Source organism: Aulostomus chinensis, chromosome 21, assembly GCF_037954235.1.
Source record: "Aulostomus chinensis isolate RoL2024-O1b breed Wild chromosome 21, RoL_Achi_v1.0, whole genome shotgun sequence".
Taxonomy (NCBI): Eukaryota; Metazoa; Chordata; class Actinopteri; order Syngnathiformes; family Aulostomidae; genus Aulostomus; species Aulostomus chinensis.
Window position 1 is genome coordinate 12,085,001 of NC_141340.1, and position 18,453 is coordinate 12,103,453.

Sequence of the window (18,453 nt, forward strand, 5' to 3'; positions counted from 1 at the left end):
GCACGCATTTCATGTGTATGTTTGCATGGTCTTGAACGCACGTGTGTGTAAGCTCAAGTGTGCATACAGGTTTTTCAAAATCGAATGCAAATGAGAATTGATTTCTGTATCCAAGCTGATATTTATCATTTATGGCAAGCATAGAATCTTTTTTTTTCCTGGTGCTATCTACATCAAGCCGTTGCATAAACGTGTTTGTCTTCTGGTTGGGTTATTTGTTTTTAATTTGCAAGTGTAAATTCTTGAGATATTTCTGGTTATTCATTACATGCTTTAATATTGTTTTTCATTGTCATTTAGCTTAAATAATTATATTAGCAAGTACCAGACACCGCCAAACTGACTGGATCATCCCTGAAAATAGATTAGTAGGAACTTAATTGTCCTCGAAGTAATTTTTCAAGCTGCCAAGATGAGCTGCAGCGTAATGAGGACTTGTTGACTTTCATTGTCTAAAGCGTTTGAAAGCCTAATATATTTTGGAGGGTCAAGAGGACAAAATGGCCATTGGATGATGTCAAACTAAATAAATTCTAATTAGCATTTTGAAGAAGTATATTATGGACTGACCAATTAACCAAGTAATTATACGGTGGATTGCCATTAATGAAAGTAATAATTAGCTTTAACCTTAACGCCATTGTTTCTGGGTTTCATTGTTTGATTTAAACCATGGGTGCAAGGTACTTTATGATATTGTGTGTACTTTGTAGAATCAGTGCAGGAATGGTGTTTATTGGAGGCTTGACCTGCTTGCGTGTGCGTTCAAGGTTTTTCTAATGTTGTAGCGATATCATAGCTTTATATTGTGCTCGCAAGATATGACATAAGCCTCATTTTAATAGGATTAATTATACATTGACTTAATATCCTCATCATGTGGATGTCGCACACATCATTTTTTTATTTTTCAAGTAAAAGAAACCATATTGTGTCATATTAAAGCAGCATAAAAAAATAATTACATCTGCTATTAAAATTACTGTATCGTTGGAAAACCAAACGTTTAAGCAAAAAAGGCGTTGATCTAAGTTTTGTTTCTTCCTCAGTAGTGATCTTCAGAGTTCTTTTCAGGGTCAGGTCTGAGGACGCACGCTTGTTCTGCTGCTTTCCTTGTTTCTGACCACAGCTGGTGAAAGAAGACAAGGACGGTAGTTAGATATGGCTTTGCATTTAATTTATGTGTTTTGAAATCATGTGCTCTTCCTCCTACTGTAAATATTTAGCCCAGGGTTAATGCAGGGCAGATCCTGACACCGCGCCTGCCCGCCCCTCTCCTCCCCTCCCCTCCCCTCCCCACCTCCATCCTGTCTGCTGACTCCACTGTGCTGATGGATAGATAGTTAGCTTGATAGATATGTGCTGGTGGGTGGGAAGAGGCAGGGGGTTAGATTTTGGTTAGGTTAATGTTTTATAGCGGGGGGATCACTGATGGGACAGGCCCGCTAAAGGAGCAGTTTGTTTGTTGTATGGGGGAGGAAAGACGGACGATGGGAATACATTCATGCTGGCGTGTGGGAGAGAGTAAGAAAAGAGAGGAAAAAATAGGGTCATTATTGGTTAGGTATGCATTTTCTTATTTTAGGAGCAGTACGGTTTTAATTGTTGTCTTACAATTGTTTCATATTAGTAGTCTGATCACATTATTTCATGCAGGGCGAGAGGCGCGTGAAAAAGTTAGTGAATTGCAAGAATCATTGATATGCTTGAATTTCCTCAGAGTTTTTGTAAAAACACATTTCTTTATTGTGCCACGAAAGTAAAATTCTGATTTAGAATATATTTTGGGAAATTCTCGAATGTAAATGTACCCATTTACAATTTAATTTACCATTTTCCCTAGATTTGTTTTTGTGGGGTTTTCTTTCTTTCTACCAGCTCTGTTGTTGATGGTGATTAAAATAGTTTGGTGAATTTAAAAAGGGAGGAAAAATCGTTCTTATGAGGTTACTGCAGCTAAAATATATCACAAATAATGCAAATATCCTTTCAAAAAAATACCTGAAAAAATGACTATAATTTTCATGTAATTTTTACTGCGACAGCCTGTTCGCGTATGGTAAAAATGTGTGTGTGCTTTAAAAGTTTTTAAAATACCCTCTTTACTGGCCCCAATCCATACTGCTAAATCCCAAAATTGCAAGTGCAATCCAAAACTCTCAAAAAGGAACGTATTTCTCTTTCACGTCGATCTGTTCATGGTTAATGGTTCCAAATGTTGATGCTTCAGCGGACATGGCTTCTTCAGTCTGTGGCATTTTATCCTCGACTGACACACACACACACACACACACACACACACACACACAACCATCCTCTGCCCTCAACATAACGCTGCTCCTTCTGCACATTGCTCAGATGTTTAAATACGTGTTGACCCAACAAACGTCTCACGTTTGCCATGTGACTCACGTGTTTGTCTTCTCATTTTTTAATAACTGCGATTACATCGTCTCCCGCATTTTTTTTTAACATGAATATAAAAATATGATATTAAAAAAAAAAAAAAACGGTCATTTTAATCTAACCAGCTCTTCAATAAAAGAATATGATGCCACGCACTCATGACAAAAAGTCAAAAAGACGACGGAGATTTCCCTACTTGGAGAGTACCAGCTTGAACTAATCAAGGTGGATATGTTGAAGCTTGCAGATGTGCTGAGCAGGCAGAGAGGAGGAAGAGGAGGCTTGGCCGATGAGGGAGCTGTGCTTCAGGGGCAAGACGTTATCGATCACACAGATAGGTTCTAAGTTTTACAGGCTCAGGCTCGGGTGTTGAAGCTGCGCGCACACGCATCTTTGTTCTTTGTCTTTAAGATTCTTAGAGTGAGTTACCTGATATTTATTAGCTTGTTTAAAAAAAAAAAAAAAAAAAAGAATTTTGTATTATTTCACGTGTTTGTTCTCAGTTGGCATCAGTTGATGTATAAAGATTCATTGAATTTTTCAACTATCATCAAGCTAAGCTACACACCCTCCCTTATACAATAATGTCATTTATAATTGCAGTGTATTTAAATTTTATTGCGCGGTTAAATGCGAGGATTAGAAATTTCCAGCTAATGGAGATTGTAAACCTGAAGATCTCCAGATTTGCAGTTTAAGGTTTTCACCTAAAAATGTCTGTGAATAAACGAATAACATGGTTTTATTTTAAATGACAACCAGATTATAGATTTTTCATGAAAATAATTTCTTTGTTGGCCTTTGTTTTTAACTGTCATAAGATAACTTGAGAAAATCCTGTAAAACACACAGAGGTGAGATTTATTTAGTTTTTGGTTGAAACGGTTCGTTTTTCATTAAAAAAAAAATCGCGAAAGGTTTAATTGGAAGTGAGCTTCTGGACATTAACCTGTTGATTTTAATGTTCATTATACGCATAGATTTTTGTGTTTACGGTCTCCATTTTTCACCATCCCATGGTGTTTCTCTCCGTCTGTGACGTAAAACGGTGAACTGTTGGTTTGGCCTGTAATCCAGCTGCTCACAATCTTGCAGGAGCAAATGCCCTCTGAGAGGAGCCGGCGCTGCTCTGGGTATCAATTTTTCTGGTGCATATTACAAAGTGTTATAAATAGTATGTAGGCCCATGTAGTGTTCGTATCTCTCTGACTCCCCCCTCTCCTCCCTCCTCCCCTCCTGGCACAAAGATCTCTTGTTCCCCCAGTGAATGTGTGCTGCCCTGAGACATTCAGGCTTTTGTGGGGCTGAGGGGCCCTCCCTCCCTCCTCTGCTGGGGTCAAAGGGGGGCTGGGGCAGGGCTTATCCCTGGTTAATGGGTGAGCACGGGGGTGTGTAAAGGGAGGAAGGTGGAGAGATGGAGAGAGAGCAAAGAGATAAGAGAATGGAGCATGGGTGTGTGAGAATGAAGCAGCATACAGAGTTTAGACGGTCATGGAAACCTGATCGTGGAAAAACCTGGAAAAGTTAGGAAAAATTGAATAAAGCAAGAATATCTTTTAAAAAGTGGTAGAAAATTGCTATGGATGAGAGAATATGTGGTTTAGTTAAGAGAGCTGTTTCTCAATTATCATCCTTTTGTTATTCTTAATCAACTTGAATAAATATGTTATTGGTGTCAGACCATATTCACATTACTCGTATGTGCTGTGGTTAAATTATGACAGAAATTTAAAGTATTGTATATTATTGACGCTGCAGTAATGGTGAAAATTGGGCTCAGGCTTTAAAAAGCCATGGAATTATATTTGCAGGGAAAAAAATGAGTGATTAACAAGCAACCTGTTTTTGTGCTCCACACACATTGTGTATTTTTTTTCCCGAGGGTCATTATATGTCCCGTCCTTCAAATCTATAGGAGCTTGTAAACGATTTGATGTAGCTGAGGCTTTCTGGGCATTTCAGCTTTAGTATCAGGATTAATGATGTTTCCATGACAAAGAAACCAAATATGACGAGGACGAGGCTACGTCCTTCCCCGCGCGCTCTTATATTTGTTGACTAGATTAATTGGGCTCTACCGCTGTGTGTGTGTAACACACATATTTGTACATGAGACTTGCTCCAATGTTGTAGTTTGCCTCCTCTTAGTTTCATCGTTTAGGGTACTGGGAGAAGACAACAAATACAGAATGAATGAAGCTGTTGTGATTCTTTTAGTTTTGCATTGAACTTTAATATTGTGATATTCATATTTTTTGTTTTTGTTTTGTTTACGTAAAGTAGCAGAATATTCTGTCAATTTAAAAGACATGTCCACGCTCCTGCTGTGGCATTACCTCATGTCGTGTTTGGGGATCACCTTGGAAATTTTCAACACTTAAGTTTCACCACAGCATCAACTGTTGACCCTCATTTCTCTAATTTAACTGTTTGACTGAATTAAATTCAGTTTTTCATGCTGTATTTTGTGATAAAAGTGTCCATAGAAATTAAAATTTCAATGGAACAAAAAGATGAGAAACAAATGATGATGAATATTTTGGAATTATTTGTATAAATGTGGCCCTTCCTTTCAGATTGATGGGCAGCAAAAACCTAACTTGGTGATGTCTGTCTGTCCACAGGTGTGTTCTCGAGTGGTGATGGCTCATCGTCAGGCACAGGAGCTGTCGCTATGGGTGGAGCCAGCTCAGAGTTGTCACAGCAACAGCAGCCCACACCTTCTTTAGCTCCTCCTTCTCCCTTCACTGCAACTGCACCGCTAACCAGCACGTCCGCCACACATGTAAGTCAGTGTGAGTCCACATGTGGGTCGGTCTGTTTCTCTTTTGCACGCATAACCACGTATCTACACACACACACACACACACACCCTTTATTCAGTTCACTCGACATCTGTCATTTCACCCACATCTTTAAGTTGAAGTGTAGATTAACTGTGGAAACACACACAAAAAAAACAAAGCAAACTAATTAAATGCTTCCGACACCAAAATCTCTCAAAACTACTGTTAATCCATTTATTTATGTGTGGAATGTGTGTCAGGCGTGTGTGTGTGTGTGTGTGTGTGTGTGTGTGTGTGTGGGTCCTGACCTTGTTTTCTCTGTGATTTATTGTATAGCTGATGGTACAGTGCACCTGTAGAGGGTCTTTCACGTTAATCCTCTGCACGCGCGCACACACGCACACAAAAAGCCCTTTACACTTTTGTTACAGAACATTTCACTGAAGCATCTGTGGTTTTCTAGTCTACTTCAGTCACAAGTGACCTTAATAAAAATCTGTCTGGATTATTGTAACATATATATACTGCACATCCACATTTTGGGGGGGGGGGGCATCAAATAACTGGGTCCATACAGTCGGGAAAAGTCATGGAATGAGACAATTGGCAATTTCCATGTCTGCGAAATAAAACAAAGCCAGAGATTCGTGGGAGTCATGAAGATTTGTAGCTGCAAATTAGAGTGCATGTTGTTTTGTTTAGATCCACTGTGAAAATGTTTTTGCTTAATATTGATAAACACCTAATTAATTTGTATCCAATCACGTAGCTCGTCACTGATTGCGGTACATATGCTGGTAACTCTTACCATGTATTTATTTATTTTTCATGTGTAAGTAGATGTTGTATGTGTGGTCCAGAGTGAAAGGGTCATGGAAGTTTAGATTTAAAAATGTGCTGAATCCCTAAAATAGTTCGTGATCATCAATCAAAGTTTTCATATCAAAATGTTAATTCTCAGGCTTAGAAATAAGCTTTACTCTATGATTTTAAAGCTGCATGTAAGTATTCTTGAGTTTATATGTTTATAGTTAGAAAACAGTTACTTACGCTCAATCACCTGACCCCCCCCACCCTGCAGTCACTGCCCCCGTGTCCTAAAAAGAAGGAAAAAACCCTCATCTTTAATCAGTGATCTCATTGTCCCTCCTTTCAAAACCTCCCCAAAGACCTTTCCCTGTCCCTGTCCACCCAGCCCCATTTTTCTCCCGTGTCCACTTACCACCTCTCTTTCTCCCTGTCTGTCTTTCACACATACACACTTTCTCTCACCCGCGACCTTCCCTCTCTCCATCCCAATTCATCCATTTCTCTTTCTCTCTCTGTTGTCCTGTGATGTAATGACAACTGACAAGCACCACAGTAGGGATGGAGGGATAGATGAAGGGGAAGGGGTAGGTGGGAGGAGGAGGAGGTGGCCTGTGTGTGTGTGTGTGTGTGTGTGTGTGTGTGTGTGTGTGTGTGTGTGTGTGTGTGTGTGTGTGTGTGTGTGTGTGTGTGTGTGTGTGTGTGTGTGTGTGTGTGTGTGTGTGTGTGTGTCACTCTTGCCTTGCATTTGCAGGCCCGGGCTTCATCTTGGCCAGTTCCTCTCTGTTCTACACGTATTATATAAGACGGTGAAGCATAGGGCTATCACGCCTGTTTGCAGCATGTATAGAAGAGTTTGGGCCATCACTGTGTGTGTGGAGAATGAAAGAAAGAGACACTTTATGCACGGAACGATTTTCCTCTTTCCTCCTTCATCTTGTCTCTCCATCTAGAAACGCGTTTGTAAAAGTGTATTGCATGCTTTTGTGCATTTAGGACTCAAAAACGCTCCAAATCGAATGTGTAGGACTAACAAAACTATAGGAGGATACCAACAACAGGCCTGTGAGTGTGTATGTGTGTGTGTGTGTGTGTGTGTGTGTGTGTGTGTGTGTGTGTGTGTGTGTGTGTGTGTGAGAGAGAGAGAGAGAGATTGTGTGCGTGCGTGCGTGCATGACACACTCCATTTGCTATTTTCAGTCGGCTAGTTAGACTCTTGGCCTACTGTTATTGGCTATCAGCCCAGGACAGAGAAAGGGATTGTGAGAGAGACTTTGAATGAAAAATGAATGTAAATGAAAAATGAATGTTGATGGGAAGGGGGCAGGAATATGGTGGTGAGGGGTGGAGGAGGAGGAGGAGGCAAGGGGGGTTAGAGAAAAATTTTGAAGCAATTTCACTGAGGGGTGGGAGGGAATGGAGTGAGGATACAGGTTCCTTCAACATTCAGCAGGGATGGGAATTTCCAGGATGTTTTCCAGATTTTATTTTTTTAGACATACCACTTCCATGAATTTGTAATGGGAGATTATGACTTTTTTCCCCTCAAACTGCAGCTTAAATTTGAGTAAATAGATGTATGCAAGCAACTGCTAAAAAGCAGGGGAAGCTACACAATTGTGCGTTCTTATTTACTTGTTTGTTTAATATTTAGTAGTTAAACTAAATTTATTATATTTAGACACATAGCTTGTTGGAAAGGAGCTCATGAAATCTCCAAGAAAAGTGTAAAAGCGCAGCGTCACTGATCTGCACTGTTACGTGCTTTGCATGTAGCTCTTTTTTTTTTTTTTTTTTTTTGTAGACTGAGGCAACCAAAACAGTCAGCCATTTTGTCCCGTTCCCCTCTTGATGCCCCCCCCCCACCCCGCCCACCCTCACCCTACCCCACCCTTCACTCTACGGTCCTTATTTGGGAAATGCCTTAATTGGATTAAACTCTATGCATCAGAAACACTTTGTCAGCATGTCAGCGTAGTGTTGGGGGGCAGAAGCGCTTCAGGCCCCGCGTGTGTGTGTGTGTGTGTGTGTGTGTGTGTGTGTGTGTGTGTGTGTGTGTGTGTGTGTGTGTGTGTGTGTGTGTGTGTGTGTGTGTGTGTGTGTGTGTGTGTGTGTGTGTGTGTGTGTGTGTGTGTGTGTGTGTGTGTGTGTGTGTGTGTAAGAGAATAATGAGCCGTAGCTTCAGAATATACCGTTGTTGGGTTTGTTTTTTCCCCTACATGAAACTGGCAGTGACGTGATGTACCGTTCACACACTATTATTTTCTTTACACAAACCGACAAAATCAGGCGTAGATATTATTTGTCAGAAAGCAGAATGATGGATGCAAAAAGAAAAACTGACCATCAGTCAGAATGATTCTCAGCCGTGTATTAATGGTGCAGTCAAACTTTTGAACATGAGATAATAATAAGTGTGGAATAATCATATCAGATTACCGGAGACGTTGTTAAGGAATCAATTAGGGATGCACAAATTATGAGATTCAGAGATAATGCTTCTTTTTTTTATGTCATTCTTAACTCTTTAGTTCCTTGGAAACAAAAAAAAATTAACATAAAAGATAACTATTTTTAATCTTTTTTAGTCCTTAATCACAGCATCCTTGAGGACAAATTAAATCCCAGGTAATTAAGAAACACTGAATATGACATAGTCAGGTTAACATTGTCCACCGCTATCAGATATTATAGCGATGGTACTCAACGAGCCAAGTACTGGTGACACAATATACAGCTGCTGATTTCGTGCGCACCCTGAATTTACTAGATCATTTTGAAATTGACATCATTGCAAAAAAAAAAACCAAAAAAAAAAAAAAGCTGGTTGCTCCTGCAGAAGTCATTATTTTATGTTATGATTTCATGGCATTTTTGTTGTGAGAAATAATTATGATGCCATGTTTAAATGCATGTGAAACAGTCGATCGACAGGAAGATCAATCACACCATAGGTTTCAATTAATTTTTTTTTTTTAATAAAATGTCTTCATGTGAGCGGTGCCTTTGATTTGAACAGAATTTAGTCTAAACTGTGTGATATGAGGCCGCTTTAAACTTTTGCGCGTGTGTGTGTGTGTGTGTGTGTGTGTGTGTGTGCGCGCGTGTGTGTGTGTGTGTGCGCGCGTGTGCGTGTGTCTCTACGTGTGTGCGTGTACATGCACCTCTCGTCCACAGGTGAGCGGTCTGCCAGGGTCCGTTTTCAACCTTGCTCCCTCCCACATGTTTGGGAACCGGCTGAATCCCAACTCGGCCATGGCAGCACTCATCGCCCAATCAGAGGCCTCGCCGGCAGGTAAGGAGCGTTTGTGTGAGTAAGCTCTATATATATATATATGTATGTATATAATCATATATGTGTGTGTGTAAGATAGTGCATAGGTCATCATTGTCCCAATCATGTTAACACACATTTACAGGACGCAGGTTCAATACCTAGACTCAAATCCAGAGGAGGAAGAAAAAGGTGGTTAGATTTCTGTCTGGTGCCAATGAGCTGAAGAGGGCAAGCGAGGCGTCGTCAGTAATCAGAGCAGCTACTTCCTGATATAAGACATCTGGTTGAACGTGGAGGAGACGGACATGAACAGAGCAGAGAGCAGGGGAGGGTTAAGAGTGAGGAGGAGGAGGAAGAAGAAGGAGATGGGTAATGCTGCTGAGCCAGATCCACTCTGACCTGCAGGTCAACTCACTAATCAGCCTGAATGACTGTGTGTGTGTGTGTGTGTGTGTGTGTGTGTGTGTGTGTGTGTGTGTGTGTGTGTGTGTGTGTGTGTGTGTGTGTGTGTGTGTGTGTGCACGCGCACATGCGCCATCTCTATCTCCTGGAAGGGTTACAATCAATCAATTTATTTTGTATGTGCTGTGAATATTAGTTATTGGACTATTCATCAGTTTATTTATAGTCAGATTTGATTTTTAGTAATTGGGTCGCTTGTAAAAAAAAGAATTGAGATTTTTGCCTACATGACACTCTTGCACCTTTTAGTTTATCGCTAACCTCTGAATATGTTTGGATCTACAAAAAAAGTTGCGCTTTCATTAATAACTGCAACTACTCACTGTAAGTGAATCTGCCCTTGATCCATTTATTTATTCAGTATAATGTGTGAAAAGCAAAATGCATTGTACAGTTTCACCTCTCAATACTTGCTCGATGTTTACTTGAATAATGACTGAAATGCTAATTAAATGACCAAAATAGATGTTGATGTATTTTCTGTGTTCATGAATTAGTTGACAAATTCTCTCACCAGTAATGAAAGCCATTATGCAATGCTAGCAAACATGGAAACATCCTTGCCATGTGTGCAGCTATACAAGCGCTGTTTATCAGGGTCATGTGAGCATAAACGTGCAAGGTGTGTGTGTGTGTGTGTGTGTATGTGTGTGTGTGTGTGTATGTGTGTGTGCGTGCATGTATGTAGCCTGTTTACTTTGGCAGCTGTTTCTCTTTGCTTTTTGAGTGTGTGGAGGGAGCTGCTGCGACAGAGAGTGTTGTGAAGAAATAAGAAGTTGAAAAAGAAGTTTGAGCGGTGACCCGGTGGGGTAAAAGCTTGAATTGAGCGTCTTAAGTAGAGGGGAGTTAGAGCGAGTGTGTAAATGCAAAAGTGTGCGTGTGTGTGCATGTGTGATTCATTACTCTCACTGAGGAAAATGAAAAGAAGCGTCTGGCCAGAGGCCCAGAGGGAGGAGGAGGAGGAGAGACTCACAGAAGGTAGAGGGAGAGAGAGAGAAACACTGCAGTTTGAATGAGGGCTTGTGTGTGATAGATACAAAGGAGGAGGAGTTTTTTAGGTCCCCAAGTATTACATATCTTCACCGAGCTTCCACTATTTAAAAAATGCCGTCCGTCCGTCCGTCCCCCCCCTTTGTTTTGGCCTTCTGTCAACACTCAGTCAGCCTTATTTTCCCTTTAAACCTCAATTCTCTGAAAACAATTTCTGGTTTATACTTCTGAAGACAACTTTCCAGTCCCCATAACCCCTCTGTGATCCCTCACTTTGAAACGTCAGAGGCCATGTCGCAGCACAAGCGTTGTCATGACGCCGTGTCTTTGTCAGACAGCGTCACCATCTTAATGATCATTTGCTTCTGGTAGCAGCATTCATCACATGACCACGGGATCATCTTCATAACCATCAGATTGTTCTGCTGTCTGACAGCAGGAACTTCAATCTGGAAATGAGTGTAAATAATTGAGCTATTTGCTTGTAAGCTGATGCTAGGGCCGGGTCACTTTATATCATAGAGAGACGGTAAACGTTCTGTTACTTAATATGAGAAATAAAAGCATATTCTCCCATAACACTTTGGGATTTTTTTAATTTCCATTTTTTGATTGTGTTATTCAGAGCTTCAGTACAACAAGCACTGGCTGATAAAAATCCCAAATGCTTTTCTATGATGACATTCCCGCTTTCACCAAAATTTAATACTAGGAGATTTTAATAGAAAACCACCAGTAATTAAGAATGTTGGAAAGGACACACTGCACTGTCTGGCAGTCTTAAAGAGAATGACATCACTTCACTGTCATGCTGCCGTTATTACTTAGGAGACAATAATTATGCTGTTTCGTGACATAAAAATATCCAAAATGTTAGGGAATGGCTCGTCTCATATCAGGGTATTGATATGATGTCAATATATTTTCCAGCCCCAGCAGAAGTTTGTCTCCCTCATTCCGAAGGTTTTACAAAATCACAAGTTCACGTGGGAAGGCAGCGGAGGCTTCCGTGAAGCGCTTATTCCCAAATCGATGCATGTATTCCTGCTCTTTGGGCTGAGTGATTCTGGAAGAATCTTGCAATTGCAGCATAATTCACAATGTCAGAAGGAATTATCACGATTGTGTCATCGTGTGCAATTCAGTTAGAAAAGCCTAGTGGCGTGATTCGGGATGCAGGTTGATTCTGGCATGTCACTGATAGCTGCACTTATTGGTGTTTTAGAAATAGAAACCCGGATCGGTCGGGAAGGTTTGCTCAGACAACAACAATAAATCTAGAGTTATTGAGCTTTTCCTAATGTTTCTTTATGTATTGAAAGAAAACATCATAGAAAGTTGTTTCATATTGATAATGTCAGTATATATGAGTTTGACTGGATGGTAAAAATATCGCTAAAGTGCCCCAGTATCATCCATCTTTAGAAACTGTTTTGGTATAATTTCAGTAAATTGTTCAGCGCTTTTTTGCACTTCATATATCATCATATCGCTCAAAAACAGCAGATGTTGACAGTCATTTTAGTTTATCGCTAAACGCTTTTTAGGGTCTTCCTATTGTTTAGGCCTTTATGAAAATGAAGTGATGAATCAAATCGGCTGGTTTTGTGTGGACGCAGTGAGATATTCAAGTGTGTGTGTGTGTGTGTGTGTGTGTGTAGATCAGGAGGTGGGAGACGGCAGCGGCGGTGTCGGTGCGCAGGGCTTCTCCATACGAGCTTCTCCCAAGACCACCCCGCGGTGAGTACACACTCACAGACACAGATGCTCCCCCTCCCTCTTCCATCCGCATTTACATTCCTCACTGACCCCCCTCCTCCTCCCCTTCACCCATCCCCCTCTTTGCTTTTCCCTCTGCTGGCCCCTCGTCTCCTTTTTCTCCCTCTCACTCCTCACACACACAGACACACACACACACACACACACACTCACGCTCACATTCACACACACAAGCACACTCTCCCTTTCGCCTCCTTCCCCTACAGGCAATTCTCGCTCTGTCAGCCAACGATAACCTGTGTTTTTGAAGGTGGTAACCATCCCTCAACCGCAGCGGGCTGCTTCTTTTTTTTTTCCCTTTTTTTTGTATTTCCTGATTTTAATCACATTCGGAAGGATAGTCTGATTTTCTCCAGTTGGGAATATTTAAACGGATCACATGAAATGGGAATATTGAACATATATGTTTGTTTGTTTCTGCTGTTTTGTGGAATGATTTTACCTGATGAGGTTTGTTACATTTTCTTGCATTATAGCCAGATAGCTGTGAACTCTGACATGTTTATTCACACCCCCCGTCATAGCACTTTCATTTCACTTACAAAATAATTTGGAAAAATGAAAGAATGTTTTGTTTTGTGCTCGTTGAGGTTGTAAAATCGACTTTTTAAAAAAAAAGTGATTTCACTCTTCACCCTTCTCCGCCACCCCTCATTTCCCCTCTGTCATGCTCAACAGGTTGTTCTCTCTCTCTCTCTCTCTCTCTCTCTCTCTCTCTCACTCACACACACACACACACACACACACACACACACACACACACACCACAATGTATGGCATCAAGGCCATCCACTTCCCTCTTTCTGTCTTACTTCCATGTCCTCTCTCTCTCTCTGTCTCTGTCGCTCTCTCTCTGTCTCTCACACAGACAGGAAGCCTGGCCCCTTTTCATTAGAGGCCACTGTAACAACAAATTGATGTAGTTTTATAGCCAGCAGTGTCTATGTTTGTCTGACGTTTATGTTGGGTCGTTAATCTCCCTATTGACCTCTCCATCGCTCCTTTTCTATCTACACTCTCGCTCGCTCTCTCCCTCTCTATTCAGCTCTCCAATTGGTGGCCTGCAGATCCGCTATGACTCCTCAGGGTCGTTGCCAGGGCCAGGGCTGGGGTTGCTAGGGGCGGGGGGCGGCGGCGGCGGGGAGACGCTGCCCCCGGTGGCCACCAGCATAGAGCAGCTCCTGGAGAGGCAGTGGAACGAAGGGCAGAGTTTCCTGCTGCAACAAGGAGCGCAGGGAGATGGTGAGCTCACAATAACACACACACACACACACACAGGGGTAAGGGGTAACATCAGACTCTATTTTTATATTTCTTAATGTCACCGACTGTCTTGATAAACATGTTATCAAAAGACCTGTTGCCTTAAAGATAAGCTGATCAATGACTGACATTTCATTCCAGCATCTCTCTGGTCACTAGCAGGTTCGATACCCAGCCCTTCACCGTCCTCCAGCAATCACTCGTTCCACCTTTCTCTCTTTTCACCCGATTTCTCTCCTCTTATCAGTTGATCCCTTGTGCTTCCAGTTGTTCCCGTTCCCTCCCTCTTGTCAGTCACTTTCTCACCTTATCTGTCGTCTGTCGGTTATCTGAATATCCTCTGAGGAATCAATACAGGGAAATTGGGGGGAAAAAAACAAGATGGCGTCTTAAGTTACATCCTTCTGTTGGCCAACTCAGGTTTAAGTTCCTGTCTGAACAGGCAGCAAGGGTCACTGTTCTGTAGCTGATCTTGACCTCTGACCCCCCTGTGGAGTATATCTGTCAAATCAGTCGCTGGGTATTTAAGAGCAGCTACGTGGAGCCTGAGCAGGGTCGCCTGGTTTTATTTAATGTGGTGCCAGTTAGGAGGAATTTTCCGTCATGACAGACCAGAGAAGGAAAAATTGAAAGATGCAGTTACCAGCTGTTTGGACAGTCACACACACACACACACACACACACACACACACACACACACACACACACACACACACACACACACACACACATGTTTGGATCAATGAGTTTGAATCTCTTGTGTTTTTAGTGGTGGGCATGTTGAAGTCCCTCCATCAGCTGCAGGAGGAGAACCGGAGGTTGGAGGAGCAGATTAAAACTCTGACCATGAAGAAGGAGAGACTGCAGCTCCTCAGTGCTCAACTATCAGTGCCTTTCACCCCCACCACCGCCTCCTCCGGTACACACACACACACACACACACACACACATACACACACACACACACACACACATTCAGGATGAATGCTTTATTTTTGAATTGAAGTAATCAACGCTGGTGATTTGATTTCATATCATAAAGAGCTTGTTATTTTTGTGCAGGAGAAAACAAATGATAAAGAATAAATACACTCAATTCAGCCTCAGCAATATACACACATAACCACAGACCTGGAGCATGGATGGACAATAATAAAAGTAATTTAGGGCTGCATAATTAATCAGAATTTAATCAAAATCATAATATTGCGGAATGCAATTTTCAAATCACAAGAAGGCAATATTTATATATTTGTTCTTATTTTATATTTTTCAATTTTAAATTGAATATTGTCATCCTGCTGTATGTCCTACACATCGTAATCTACAGAATTGAGAAAACATCTTTGTTCCTCACATAAATCACACCAATTAACTGGGTTTTCTATGAAATAATGATGCAAAATTAAATTTCCCTCGACCATTTCTCTGCGTCACAATGCCAGTCAAAATGATTTGATATTTCCTCTCCAAATCATGCAGCCCATTCATTTGTTTTTACATTTTGAAAAATGCGTGTTAACTATTACCAAGTAAATTAACATGAATTTGTGTTGTAGATGTAAAGGGAGCCCAGTCGGGACCTGCTGACTCATCTTTACCTGCGGCAGCTCAAGTAAGAACAAAGTCACATCCCCTCAAAATCATGTGCTTGTGTTGTTATGTCATCAGATATATATATTTTTTTAAATGCCTGTAAAACCTTTATTAACCATTATGGTCACTCTGTACTAGGACAGTACATCCTGTGGCGGCCACAGCAGCAGCGGCTCCACCTCATCTCTCTCCACGCCTCCTTCCGTTTCCCAAAGCCCCCCCCAGCCGCAGCTTAACGGGATCGCCGCCGCAGGGACGACTCCGGCCGGGCTGGGCGGAGTTGCAGGACTGATGGGTGCTTTCAGTGCTGGCAGCGCGCTGGGCATGGGAGGCATCGTGGGTGCTCTGAATGGGGTGATCCAGACGCCGGGAGGAACCGGCAGCGCTCACACCACTGGAGCAGCGACGACTGTCACGTTGCCCGTCAATAACAGGTAGCGCACCCTTGTTCGTCATCCCTCAGTGCGTCGTGTCCCCCCTCCACCACCACGTTTCTCACAGATGTCATTGAATTTGATGGGATCCTCTTGTCTTTGTTTTCCTTTTGCTTGCGTATTGGATTGTAGCAGCTCAGCAGCTAGTAAGAGCAGGTGAGACAGAAGCAGCATGTAGCTTTGATTCCTCCTCGGAATGAGACCTGTAGCCTTTGTGTGTTCTGGAGACAGCAGTGTCTGGCCCTGTGTGTCTTCCTAATGAACTAGATGGTGGGATAAGTCATCTGATGGTGTGAGACGTGTGTGTACAGTATTTATTGTGTTGGTCTGACTGTGAGTGTGTTTTGTGTCGTCAGCGCCGCCCGTCTCGGCCTGATGTCTGACCAGCAAAGGCTGCTCCTGCAGCAGCATCAGCTACAGCAGCTGCTGTCCTCACAGCCATCAGCGGTATGACACACACACACACACACACACACACAAAGACAGTTAGCTACAATTTTCCTCTGTACAATGGCCTAAATCACCAAGCTTATTAAATCTTTTTTCTTCTCTTTCTCCTCCTTGTCACTCATTTTTGTCCTCTTTCAAGGAGCACTTTCATTGACTCCTTCTTCACCCTCCCGTCTTTCTCCTCTTTATCTCGAATTCACCTACACTTTCGCCTCATTTCTCCTCCCCTCCCTCCTTCGTTTCCTCCTATGGCGCTTCACCTCCTCCTCCCCCGCGTCTCCCAGGAGCAGCAGCAGGTGTTACTCTACCAACTGATGCAGCAGCATCAGGACCTCCAGCAGCTGCAGTCCCTGTCCTCCAGCGCCCAGATTCCCTCCATTCAGCTCTCCTCCGCTCAGCTGCCCATCAACAACCTGCTGCCTGGCGCCCAGAGCCAGGGCCAAGGCACCATCCCTGCCAACCCCTTCCTGGCGTTACAGCACGCACACACTGACACACACGCCTCAGGGGCTCAGAAACCGCGGCTAGCTGAGAAGGCCGTGGGCATCGCAGGGCAGGAGAAGACATGACGGCAGTTTCTGTGTTTGCTGTTTTGAATATTTATGCAGAGTTTTGGGGAGACTGTTGGTCAGCTTGGCTGAAGAGAAATCTGTTTTCCTGGTCAGTTTATTTTTCTGGTGATTGATGGCAGAAATATCGTAGCGGAAGCCAAAAATATGTTTTTTTTTTGTGTCTTTTGCTGACTCACTCTCTTTGACCCTTGCAGGTTCTTAACACAACATTTTGTGTAGATTTACAACACAAAAAAATTTACTTAACTACTATGTCCATCCATTGTTGATGACGTTTTAGCTGTAGTGCTGCTCAAAACCTTCTTTTTCACTGTTAAAATGATCATTTTCATTTCAAATCACTGGCAGCAACTTAGTCTGTTAGTGTCACTTCCCTTGGTTCTTCAACAGATCGATTAGGTTCAATATATATAATTTTTTTTTATTCTGCTACTTCACTTGTTTTTCTGTTTGTGTTGTTTTTTCTCGCCACCTTCCTCTCAAGACCCCATCCTCCCTCAAGATCTGGTCTCTCTGCTGTTTCACTCTCTCAGGGGCCTCTGCTAACTAGAGTAATGCTAGCACACGCACGACTACAAACACGAAGATGTGCAGAAATACATAGATACACACACACACATATATATATAAAATATATATATATATATATAAAATAAATGTCCCCACCACAGGACTTAACGGTAGCAGATGTGTATTTGACATCTGTCCCGCAGCGTTCCTGGGGGAAATATCGGGTTAGAGGCTTGTGAAAATATCCCACGTGTCCTTGCTGTTGCCTCTCTCCCTGCATCACTCTGTTAATGTCACCCATTAATGTCAGTGAGCCAAGCCTGGTCCGGTCACCGCAGAAGCCTTGCTTTTGACTGTCTCCTCTCTGGGCCAGATACTGGGGGCTCACTCAGGGACCTGAAATGGGGGGGGAAAAAGTATGTGTGTGTGTGTGTGGGGGGGGGGGGGGGGGGGGGTCGATTGTTCAGAGAGATCCACAAAGCACAGACTCACCACAAAAAAACAACAACTGTGGTCGGTTGTCACCATGTGGAAGTGATTACGTTTCATCTTCCTGAGTGAGCCCCTTGCAGCACCTACCTCTTGAGCAGGACCAGCCTATCAGGACCTAAAGGGCCAAAAACCCCACGTCAAGTCAGGACAGGCCAATCAGGGTCCCAACACAAGTGCCTGAGGCCACGCAGTGAAGGCAGGATTTATTTTTCCTTTATTTTTTTCGTTAATATACCTGTGTCCCTGTCACTCAGCCCTACCCCTTCGATGCTACTGGTAATTAAGCTATGTTGCTACGGCAACAGATGACAAAAACACTTGGTAACGTCAGGGCGGACGTTGCACTTCGTTAGTTTAAAAAAAAGAAAAAAACAGGAAATATTCTGCTGCATTCTCAAAGCCAACTTTGTTTTGTGCTTTTTATTTATTTGAGTTTGTATGTGTAATGGGCATAAGATGATATATTTTAAAAGCCCGCTGGTGTTAAAATTAAAACATCATTTTGTACTACTGTGTAAAGTTTTGTCTTGTTTTTGTTTTTTTTCTCCTCCATACGGTCGAATCTTGCTGTAAACCCTTTTTATTCTGTGTGACATGTGTTTGAAAGCTAGAAAGCTACTTGATAGTTG

The 18,453-nt window shown here is 42.3% G+C and overlaps 1 protein-coding gene across 6 annotated transcripts in view; it reads left to right on the forward strand.

The window, feature by feature from the left end:
• Window positions 1-17,753, forward strand: part of mllt10 (MLLT10 histone lysine methyltransferase DOT1L cofactor) — a 45,275-nt gene extending 27,522 nt beyond the window's left edge. For 2 of the 6 annotated variants that reach the window (XM_086190790.1, XM_086190792.1), the window contains 10 exons: window positions 5,031-5,191; window positions 9,177-9,294; window positions 12,390-12,468; window positions 13,553-13,749; window positions 14,540-14,689; window positions 15,330-15,385; window positions 15,505-15,800; window positions 15,933-15,956; window positions 16,157-16,247; window positions 16,535-17,753. In XM_086190790.1, the coding sequence (XP_086046916.1) occupies window positions 5,031-5,191; window positions 9,177-9,294; window positions 12,390-12,468; window positions 13,553-13,749; window positions 14,540-14,689; window positions 15,330-15,385; window positions 15,505-15,800; window positions 15,933-15,956; window positions 16,157-16,247; window positions 16,535-16,819 (1,457 nt within the window). In that variant the 3' untranslated portion in view covers window positions 16,820-17,753. Of the gene's footprint in view, window positions 1-5,030; window positions 5,192-9,176; window positions 9,295-12,389; window positions 12,469-13,552; window positions 13,750-14,539; window positions 14,690-15,329; window positions 15,386-15,504; window positions 15,805-15,932; window positions 15,957-16,156; window positions 16,248-16,389 lie in introns of those variants that run through there. The other 4 variants (XM_086190793.1, XM_086190791.1, XM_086190794.1 and 1 more) reach the window with 4 other exon arrangements.
• Window positions 17,754-18,453: the final 700 nt, after the last annotated feature.